Source organism: Clavelina lepadiformis, chromosome 9 (genome assembly GCF_947623445.1).
Source record: "Clavelina lepadiformis chromosome 9, kaClaLepa1.1, whole genome shotgun sequence".
Classification (NCBI taxonomy): Eukaryota; Metazoa; Chordata; class Ascidiacea; order Aplousobranchia; family Clavelinidae; genus Clavelina; species Clavelina lepadiformis.
Window position 1 is genome coordinate 12,043,877 of NC_135248.1, and position 11,145 is coordinate 12,055,021.

The window sequence follows — 11,145 nt, forward strand, 5'->3', positions numbered from 1 at the left end:
TATCCATGTTTTTTATACTAAATTTGTAATTACATACTTTAATGGTTTTAAGATTAGTCAGATTTTACAAAATATTGACTCCTGTTTTCACCTTTTGCAGTTGCAGTATCTTGTGGTATTCACGTGTGATCAGGGACTGCTAGAGTATGATATAAAATTGTACAGTACGCACTGCAGAATAGAAAACTTATTATATAGCAGTAAAGGCCAGACTTAATTAGAGTCTTTGTTGGTATTCTGCTTGTTGCGTGATGAGAAGTTTAATCACTGACAACTTAATACTTTAATGTAATGTGTGCTCAATAATTGGCTTAATGACGATAATCTTTTAGGAAGTTTTAGCTACTTCCAAGTTGCAACTAAAGTGGTGGGAGTTATCTTGGAGTGTTGAAAAACAGAAAATTGGGTTTTGAAGTACCTTTATTGCTAGGCTAGAGTACTGTAATAGGCATATCACAGTGCAATTTATGTTGAGTTCTCATAAAAATGGACAATGAAGATGCCAGCACAAAAGCTCATCGCAAACATCACACTGGTAGAAAAGCGGAGAAACGTAAACAAAAACTTGAAAAGCAAGATGCCTCAACAAAGCAGAGGAATCCTAAAGCTTTTGCAATTCAGAGCACAAATAAATTAAACAGAGCCTTTAGACGGTAAGTTGTTAAGTATACATTCAAACCATACAGTGGAACCATGGAACTAATAGATAGCTGTATTACTTTTTAATCACAAAATGTGTTCTTTCCATTGGCTAAAAACGTAAATCTGCAGAAAAATTTCGTTGATAGCGTTTTAATACGAAGTTGCTCGGATAGTATTTCAAAATAATTTATTGTTCTACACGTATTTAAACTTAGTTAACTTATTTGGTTTCGGCAATTTTTTCCTAAGCGCCCAAGACGTTAAATCCAAAAAACATCATATTCCGGTCATTGATCGAACTCCAGTTGTCGCACCTCCTGTTGTTGTGGCTCTTGTTGGTCCTCCAAAAGTTGGGAAAACAACGTTGATGCAGTGTATTCTGAAACATTACACGAGACAGAAGATTTCCAATATTCAGGTAAATGCTGAATCAAAGTCGCTTTTTATTGTACCATATTAAACCATCATTGCATTCATTTTGGCATCTACATGATGTGATGTTCTGTAGGGACCGGTTACTCTCGTCACTGGGAAAATGCGTCGTCTTACTCTAATTGAATGCAATAACAACCTCACATCTATGATTGATATTGCTAAAGTAGCTGATTTGGTGAGTTGCATTGTACTAAGCTAAATACAGGTCTCTTTTAGTTTTGCACTCTCATATGAAAGCCTGGATGGGAAAAAGGTATGAGGTATATATATATTAAACAGGAGAATTAAGGACATAATGGTATCTCAATACTTGATTTTTACATGAAAGTGCAAATGTATTTAAGAAACCTCTAAATACATAGGTTATGTGATATTATATCAATGTAATAGTGTGCGAGTTTTTGTAAATTTATTCTGTATGAGGCTAAAACTTTAACATGTGCAAAAAAATTTTTAATATGAATAGATGTGCTGTTTTAAAAACCTTTTAATTACAACCGAAATTTACTGCCAGGAAACCTTTATGGTACCTTCGTAACTTAGGTTCCCTCGGAAACAGAAAATCCATTCAGCATGTGCTGTGTAGTATATACAAATGTTATGAGTTATGTACGCTACATGCTGTGTGTAAATTTTAATTGGTTATTGTTCATATAAAATGACCTATCACACAATGTTTCAGATTCTCCTCATGATTGATGCAAGTTTTGGATTTGAGATGGAGACTTTTGAGTTTCTAAATATTTGCCAAGTAAGATATTGTGGTAAAATGTAGCCTTAGAAATGTTTGTTTTTGGAAAATAACTTTTAAATTTTACTTTTAATGATACCTTATTTCACAAGTTTGTAATGTAACATATTTATGTAATATAGGCACAATCATGTATACACAGTCAGTTAGATATCATTCCTGTAATTATAATTATCTGTATTTTTTACTCTAAAACCAGGTTCATGGTTTTCCCAAAGTTATGGGGATCTTGACTCATCTTGATACTTTCAAACAAGCCAAAGTGATTAAGAAAACAAAGAAAGCATTGAAACATAGATTTTGGACAGAACTTTATCAAGTTAGCATTTCATTATTGTTTGAGCAGACTGTACAAGAGAAAGAATTCATAATTACATCTTACTGTTTCTTGATTCATGTGAAGTTTTGTTTGTTTCCGTTCTATTTGCATATTTGGCTTTGAGTTTTCTATTTTTATAGGGTGCCAAGTTGTTTTATTTGAGTGGCATGGTGTATGGGGAATACCAAAGGACAGAAATTCGAAATCTTTGTCGATTTATTAGTGTCATGAAATTTCGACCTTTAACATGGAGAGCGTCACATTCTTATATTCTTGCTGACAGGTAATGACGGCATTCATTGTTATTTTTTAGAACTTTGTTGTCATATTTTCTTTTTGTGTTTTTTCTTGACATATGAAGTTGTCGATTTTAAAAAGAGTATTCATTTGGTGTCACTGCGCTTTCATATGAACATCAATTATACATAAATATTTTGGGCGTGTTTGGTAGAATGGAAGACATAACAGATCCAGAAAAGCTAAGAACTGATCCAAATTGTGATAGAAATATTTCCATTTATGGTTATGTCCGCGGCACACATCTTCGTTATGACACTTCGGTTCATTTACCGGGTGAGTCATTACTTTTTGTGGTAACTTATACTTAACAGTGGTCGAAGTTAATATTATTTAAAATTTTACTGCTTTTCACTCAGTAATCTGATTCCGTGTTCTGACTCTGAGTTCTTGCCTCCACATCACCAGCTTTAAGTTCATCAGTTTAAATTCATGTTGAAATAAAGTTATTTTATTCTTGCATGTTCAGCTTCAGTCTGTGTTCATAATTTTAATTTTTAAGCTGTATGTAGATTTCATATGCTGCAGCATGTAGCGGAATTGTATTTTATTACTGTCTCATTTTTTCAGGTTGTGGAGATTACAGCTTGCACGACATTTCCTTAATCAATGATCCTTGTCCACTTCCAGATAGATCGGAGAAGAAAGTGAGGAGGTATGACTTTTCTTGTTGGGTTGTCGGTATAAAAATTATGTTACTACATTCGCTTGTATTAAAATCTTAATATTTTTGCCTTTTTAATTATTGTTTTGTTGAATATAACGCGTTGTACAAACCGTAAACCAAATTGCTATCATAAGGTAATATAGAATAATCTTTGCAATTTTCATGCATGCAAAGTATTTTTTACGCAGGACCTTGGATGTAGAGGAGCGTGTCATGTATGCTCCTATGTCTGGTGTTGGAGGCATCGTGTATGACAAGGACGCAGTCTATATTGATGTGGACGGCAACGCAGAAAAGCTACGGCAGGAAAGAGACGCCCAGGTTTGGCAATTTTCAACTTAATTCTTTGACTATTGCTTTGAAATAACGACCTCAATGTTGAAGGCGTGAAAGTTTACGTTGTGTTTGCCTCGTTGATTTATTTTGAACACAGCCAATATGTTGTTGTTTTTGCTGATGTCACTTCTAAATTAGTGGGGAATTTTATAGGAATCTGCTCCTGAGACAATGATGATGTCATCGCTGGTTGACACTAGCAAAACAATGGATTTGAAAATGGAGGAAAGTCATGTGACTTTGTTTTCTGGCGAGCGGCCGATTTCAAATTCACAAGCAGAAGGGTGAGCATTTCATATAAATTGTAGTACTCTATATCCAGTCTGGCAACAATGACAGTAATTCAACTTGAACGACTGTGTTGTTTGTTAAGTTATATTTCTTCAGCATGCTTTTGCATATATTCGTTCACTTACCTTAAGACTATTACTTAAAAAATACTTAAAATTTTTCTGTTTTGACACAGTTTTGTGATGAAAGGAATGCCCAATGAAGAACGTGTGGTTATGAATGGTAGAGTGAGAAGAAAAGCTGTTTTTGAAAATTTTTTGCACGGTGACAGTGGCATAGATGATGACGATGATGGTGAGATTTAGATTAGCTTTCTGACAACCTTCTGTATCAATATGATCAATTTTTAAGTTTTGTGCCATTTTTAAAATTTCCGTCTTAGGTTGAAGTTAGAAGTAACTATTCTTTTGCAGAAGACACTGATTCTGACAATAATCAGGATGAAAAGTGGGCGTTTGCAGGAAGCGAAGACAGTGACGAAGATGAAGCATTGGAAGCTAAGAAGATGAAGCTAAGCTCACCCAGAAATTCCAAAAAAAACCTTTCACAGAATTATGGTAACCTGGAGGAGCTTGAAGAAGAAGAAACTGATTCCGATGATGAAGATCCTGAAGTCGACAGCGATGATGATGATGATGATGAAATGGAAGATATGTCTTCGGAAGAAGAATTAGGTTAGTTGAGCATTTTTTTTCAACAAAACAATATATAGATTTCATTTTTTTATGCCAACCTTTCTTCAATCATTGTAATTCAATCGAAGTATTAAGTAAGAGTATTGGGTAAGAGTATTCTTTGGCTTTTTTGTTTACTTATCATTGGCAAGTTTTCAGCAAGCGGCAAGACTTATAAATTATAACACAAATATCACTAAATAAAATGTCTCATTGTAACGTCTCATTGTAATTTTTACAACGTTAACTCTTCAGGTGGGAGTGAGGATGCAGAAGAAGATGAACGAGATGAGGCAGAGCAGGGAGAGGTACAAAGAGAAAAACTTAATTCCACAGATGCTCCATTTCAGTTTGATTTCATCATAAAAAACAAACAGCTTTTACGCAGAACGAATATTAGAGTCAAGACAGTAGAAAACATGTTTATTTACTCGACATCATTTCACTGTCTTGGCTTAAGTATTCGTCCTGAACCTTTATAATGTGTATAATGGTAATTAGTTAATTGTATAATGTGTGTAACTGCTGTATAATTTGCAGAGCAACTCCAAAGTTATGGACAGTTCCTCGCTTAATTGGAAGCTCAATCTCAAAGCTAAGGCAGAAAAAACCTTTTTTGAGGTAAATCATCTTTGTGAGATAGAGGTTTTATTATACTCATCTGTGATTTTTCTTTCCTTTTTTTGTTAGTTATGGATTAGCTCCAGGTTTCTGTGGACATCGCATTATTGTTATAATCAAAATTTCTTTCAGCTTCAAAATGTTGTTTTAAGTAAATAATGAAAGCTTACAACAAGTTTTGTTTTCAGCAACAAAAATCTTCAACCAATCTTCATCGATTAATTTATGGAAGACACGAAGATGGTGTTGAAGTTGAAGAGGGAACAGAGGAAGAGGAACCAGATCTTGCCGGTGGCTTGTTTAAGATAAACAAAAAGGAAGACGCAAGGTTTTGATTTTTTGTTATTATGTCTCTAGTTCACTTACTCATGGTTATTGTTAATTAGACAATCATTATCCATAGTTCTAAAAGGCTTGAATGTGAAGGAATTATATATATTATGTTTCTGATATTGATGTTCATAAGTGAAAAAAATCGGGTATTTCTCAGTCCCGAATTTTTGATAATATCATGCGTTTATATGTATGATAAGTGATTTTCATGCATATTGTTGTAATTTATGTTGTCGCATATTTCATTAAATATTAGAAATGTTAAATTTTGTCAGATTACAATACGTCTTTGCATATATAAACTCAAGATTGAAAGGTATATATATCTTTAGTGATCTTACACAAAATACAAACCTCACCGACCTGCTTTTTCATGCAGTAGGTTTGTCAATAACTCCAGGGATTGTTCAATTGTGTCACGGGAGTGTATTCATGATTGGTTGAACGATCACGAAGCTCGTGAGACAATCGCTGACTGCTTCATGACCGGAGATTGGAATAAAGGGGAAGACGCAAAGACTCTTTTAGATCAGGTTGGATTGATTGAGAAAATAACATTCACTGTAACCCAACTCAACCCAAGAGGCTCATTAAATTATTTCAAGTTTCCCAGACTTTTATTAAAAAATGGTTTTATTTTGTAACTTTTTGCAACGATCATTTAGTTTACTACAAATTCTTTGAAATGTTATGTTATGGATGATTTAATGAGTTTCCATTGCTTATATTTTATTGTTGCCATTTCGATGTGTTTGAATGTTGGTGACACTCATGTTTGTTCGTTTGCTCACCTATAATTACAAGTATAATGATTTAAGGCGATTGACACTTTTTCTTTTAACTGCGAACAAGGGCTATGTTATGTTGTTAGTTTAAACTCATAATACCATAAGCTGCAAAAATTTTCAAGTTTCAGTCACTTTTTAGAACAATAAGTCCCTAACTGCATTGCTTCTTATATCTAATTTGAGGCAAGAGCAGTTCAAGGCAACTGAGCTCTCCGTTTCTATTAAATTATTTTCTGTTCATTGCTGTAGTGTGGAAAGGTCATGAACTGGATCTTTTGCGGTTGCCAGACATATAAAAGCTTTACAAAAATACTTTTATCAAACATACCGTATGAAAATGACAATGATAATTTTTTTCAATTTGAACTCTACTTGCTTCGCATTCAGAGATCCCAAATGCAATTGTCATGATATGTTAGTGGCACTGTCCTGCCATCTGCCACCAGGAGCTTGATCAAGCAGCAAGTTTTCAAACAGACTTGCTGTGGTCACTCAAGCAAAATATAGTAAATCTCCTGAATTGGCAGACTCGGCACTTGAGACGTTTCTTAAAACGCTGAATGCTTTAATCTCTGTGCTCTGCTGATAGAATTTGGTTATTTTTAATCCATGTATAATATACATACATTGTATATCTCTGTTCTATGCTCTAGGATGATGAGATCTATGGAGATTTTGAAGACTTAGAAACTGGCGAGAGTTTTTCCTCCAAGAAAGAAGAAGAACCTGAAATTGCCACATCAAGACATGAGGTCAGTATTCATAAGCAAATTAGTTTTCATTTAAAATCAGTAATTAAATTTTCACGTATGTGTTTGCTACTTAAATTTAATCTGCTCATGTCTCGTTACAGATGATCAGCAAATCTGTTGTAGTGCTTAAAACACATCAACGTTTTAAAGCAAAAATGTTTTGCACATTTTCATGATGTGAAGTAGCTGTATGTTTATTAAAACGTCACTATTTTTTCTCCAGTCGAAGAAGGAGCGTGAGGCGAGGTTGCTTGAGAAGAGAATGGAGAGGAAGAGGAAGATGAAGGAGGCGTTTGATCAGAATTACGATCTCGAAAAAAGTGGAGGAAAGGTAACGATTAACTTAAGCAGTGTTTCATTGTGTTTGTAAGATTTCATGAATTTCTTATTCCTTACTAATGTAGTTTTGACGTCAATTATATTGGTACTGTTGCGTAGTTTCTTAACTTGGCCACACGCATTCATGAAGAATATATCATGTGATGTGCGTAATTAACAACTTCAAGTTCTTGATGAGTATTTCATAGTGATTCAGTTCCAACATCTATCTTTCAGGATGAACTCACATTGTTTGATGACGTCAAACGCGACATGGAGGAGCAGGCGAGATTAAATCGGGAGGAATTTGAAAATATGGATGATGCGACCAGAGTGCAATATGAAGGTTTCAGGTATGGCTCAAATAACCAATCAGTAAAAAATCGTATTTTTTTGATTTCATCGACATAGCAAGGCCGTATGTTATGTATATTATGTACATTATATTAGTATATTATACTCTACTTGCTAACAATTTACCTTCCAAGCAGCTGCTCGTAACTTGAATTCTTTTTTGCAAGCTGAAAACTTTTATTCAGTACAACGTACCGCACTATTATGTTGCATGCAGTGTAGTATATGACAACCTGTCGTTCCTACAATGATCCCACATCTTGTGCATAACATAATACCTATGTTCGCTTATTCATAAGCCCCCAAATGTCAAAAATATTTATGTCAAACTTTTGATTGGCAGATGATGACCAGCTGCTTAGAAATATGAGTAGAGTACAACAAAACTTTTATCCATTTACATGAAATTTTTTTATAAAAAACTTGTCATGTATAAATCACTGTACATATTATAAGTGTTGTTCGTGCCTGTCAATGTTCCTATAATGAATATTCATTAATTGTGAAGCCTGTATTCATTTTAAGGTGAAAATGGTTTTCCTTTGCATCTGTTTAACTAATTAACCCCCTTGATAATTTTACAACCTATGCGTATCGTTACAGGCCAGGCTTGTATGTGAGAATGGTGCTACGAGATTTGCCGTGTGAATTTGTTCAAAATTTCGATGCAACTTTCCCCTTAACTGTTGGCAGTTTGTTGTCAAATGAAGAGAATATGGGATATTTAAGGACAAGAATCAAAAGACATCGGTGGTACAAGCGTATTTTAAAGGTAAGCCGACAAATTTTCTCCTACAGTCTTTATTATTTTGTTGGTAGAATTTGCAGGTTGCTTGATTTGCAAAATATATTCTCAAGTCATTCCAATGCTTAAGAATACAATATAGTTTTAGATTCTGTTGGATTTAAAGTTGATAGTGCTTGCTTGTTCTTCCACCAATGCATTAAAAGCCTTCAAGTTTTTTAAAAGCACCATGCATTCTTAAACCCATTAAAATTTGAAGCACTGCTTGTTGACTAATGGTCCTATACTTTACTTCAGACCAAAGACCCAATTATAGTATCCATTGGGTGGCGCCGTTATCAATCCATTCCAATGTATTTCATGGAGGACCATAACATGCGGCAGCGTATGCTTAAGTACACCCCGCAGCATATGCATTGTTGGTCACTCTTCTATGGACCAATCACCCCTCAGGTAGGGATAAAATGTATTGTTAATATTTTATATACTATGTTTGCCACCAGAAATATCACTAATAACAGAGCATGCTTTCTGGGTTTTTTTTGCAAAAATGCTGTAAGTATTTCACCAAAAGAACATTTTTATTATTGATTTTTTTGTTCACTTTTTTATTTTTATAAAAGTTGTAATTGCTTTCTTTCAAAACATATTTCATTTTAAAACCTTTGTTACATGATTTAATTTGTTTCTTGTGGTATCATGCAGGGCACAGGATTTCTCTGTGTTCAGTCCATCAGAAGCGACACTCCTGACTTCAGGATAGCAGCGACTGGAACGGTGCTGGAGTCAGATTGCAGCACACAACTGGTTAAAAAGTTGAAGCTCATCGGTTATCCGTATAAAATATACAAGAATACTTGTTTTGTTAAGGTTAGACATTAGGGAATTTCTTACTTTTTAATCGTTTTTAAAATGGTTTTAAACAAAGTGCTTTAAAACACGCTCCAGACTTTCAATTTGAGTATGGCTTTACATTTTCAAAAAGTGTGCTTTGAAAACGTGTGAATCGACTCCTGAAATCTTATTTGCAAATTTGTTTGATTGTTTCTAAGGTTTTTTTGTTCCTTGTTCATTTGAACCCGTGAAAATCGGTAGTTTTAAAAATATTTTTTTACGTTCCAGGGCATGTTCAACAGCCCGTTGGAAGTAGCAAAGTTCGAAGGTGGCGCACTACGCACAGTTAGCGGTATTCGCGGTCAAGTGAAAAAAGCTATTACGTCATCCAACCAGGAGGGGAATCACGGACCGCCGGGGTCATTTCGGGCCATGTTTGAGGACAAAGTGTTAATAAGCGACATTGTATTCTGTAAGACCTGGTACCCAGTCACAGTGAGTTAAATTTCTGCCTCATTTAATAAAGTCTAAATGCTAATTTTATTTTCTGTCGTATTTTGCATAGTTACGCCAGTTGATTTCATATTTTCATTTTTCCAGCAATTAGAATACTATACGGTAACAAATCCTAGAACTATAACCGTAAATCATTTTTCGGCCAATCTGTCCTTCCTTGTACTCTCATATCATGCAACATTTATAATTTTTCAGGTGCCTAAGATGTACATAACTGTCACCAACCTGCTGTTGAAAGACAAGCAATCGTGGGATGCCATGAAAACAGTTGGACGACTTCGGTTTGAGCAAGGCCTTAAAGCGCCCGTAAATGAGGATTCTCTTTACAAGGTGAAACTACCGCGTACACGTTGTAAACAGATAGGGCAGCTGTCTATCATGTTTGCTTTTGACATACAAGTTTGTTTCATCTATTTTCTTCAGTATATCCGCTCAAGTTTAAGCTTAAAAGCAGCTTGTACTAGTATGTTTTATCATCTCTTAACCGCTATATTTATTGATTTTTTTCCTGGTCGTTGACTTAATCCGTATGTTTGCATCCACACCTAGCTTTACTAGGGCAAAATCACTAAAATTAGTCGAAGACGTTTCATAAGATTTCTTTTTGCAGCCTGTTGATCGACCGAAGGGACGGCAAGTTGCGAGTTTGGTGGTTCCCCGAAGTCTTCAGAAAGAACTTCCTTTCAAGTCGAAGCCAAAATTAGAACGAGCGAAGAACCCGAGCAAAAGAGAGAAGTTGGTGAAAAAGGCGGTAATTAGAGAACCAAAAGATAGAGAGGTTAGGAAACTGTTGATAATTTTCTTCATTGTTACCAGTAATACGTCTAACTAAGGTGTTAGCTTGTGCCTAAGCTGGTGGTTTGCAGAGAATGTGCAAGATATAGTTGCATTTTTCTTTTCTAAATCGAAATTTTCTTAATCTCATTACATTTATTACCCACTCACTGTCGGCGTAGGTACAACGATCATATACTTTGCACATATCGGGAGCAAGAATTCCCTATTAAACTCTTAGTAATTACAGTTACAAAAGTTGAGTAATATTTTCAACTATTGACTTTTGTCTAAGCAAACTACTCTTGTTCGATGCAGATGGCCGCTCTCATGCACGCACTGCACACGATGGACCGCGATAAAAAGAGGAGGAAAAAGGAAGATAGGAAGAAGAAGATGGCGGAACACAAGAAGCTCCTGGAGAAGCAGGAGTTGAAGGAACAGTGGAGGCACAAAGAGGCGAAGAAGAAACTCTACAAAGCTTTGTCTAAAAGCGAGAAAAAGCCTAAAAGTTGACCTAGGATTCTGCAATTTCTTACTCGTAATTAGGTTCTACTTCAACCGTGTCGTGGTTGTGGTTAGCTGGGAGACGTTTTTTCTCATTGACATTTTTGAACTATATTGCTAATAGGAGAATCGCCATATTGCAATACAAATGTGTACTGCTATGTAAATGTGTACTGGCCGCATTCTGTTGT

At 35.0% G+C, this 11,145-nt stretch overlaps 1 protein-coding gene across 2 annotated transcripts; it reads left to right on the forward strand.

Annotated features, from left to right (window-relative positions):
• Positions 1-299: 299 nt before the first annotated feature.
• LOC143470442 (ribosome biogenesis protein BMS1 homolog) lies at positions 300-11,133 on the forward strand. Of its 2 annotated transcripts, none has more exons than XM_076968579.1 (26): positions 300-653; positions 892-1,060; positions 1,151-1,252; positions 1,760-1,828; positions 2,028-2,147; positions 2,288-2,430; positions 2,599-2,720; positions 3,015-3,099; positions 3,300-3,432; positions 3,601-3,731; positions 3,914-4,032; positions 4,152-4,412; positions 4,668-4,720; positions 4,953-5,033; positions 5,222-5,361; positions 5,746-5,899; positions 6,808-6,906; positions 7,130-7,237; positions 7,462-7,577; positions 8,182-8,350; positions 8,621-8,776; positions 9,029-9,193; positions 9,446-9,652; positions 9,869-10,003; positions 10,284-10,451; positions 10,766-11,133. In XM_076968579.1, the coding sequence occupies exons 1-26, from the start codon at positions 487-489 to the stop codon at positions 10,961-10,963; spliced, it is 3,570 nt and encodes a 1,189-aa protein (XP_076824694.1). In that variant the 5' UTR covers positions 300-486; the 3' UTR covers positions 10,964-11,133. The 2 variants fall into 2 exon arrangements, with proteins under 2 accessions (XP_076824694.1, XP_076824695.1); XM_076968580.1 differs by having other exon boundaries at positions 5,749-5,899.
• The last annotated feature ends 12 nt before the right edge of the window (positions 11,134-11,145 follow it).

Excerpts from the sequence above, each read along its gene's own strand:
- LOC143470442 (XM_076968579.1), top strand. The coding sequence starts at position 487 with ATGGACAATGAAGATGCCAGCACAAAAGCTCATCGCAAACATCACACT. Across the intron at positions 3,433-3,600 it reads GGCAGGAAAGAGACGCCCAG|GAATCTGCTCCTGAGACAAT; the intron begins GTTTGGCAATTT and ends GGAATTTTATAG. Across the intron at positions 6,907-7,129 it reads TTGCCACATCAAGACATGAG|TCGAAGAAGGAGCGTGAGGC; the intron begins GTCAGTATTCAT and ends TTTTTTCTCCAG.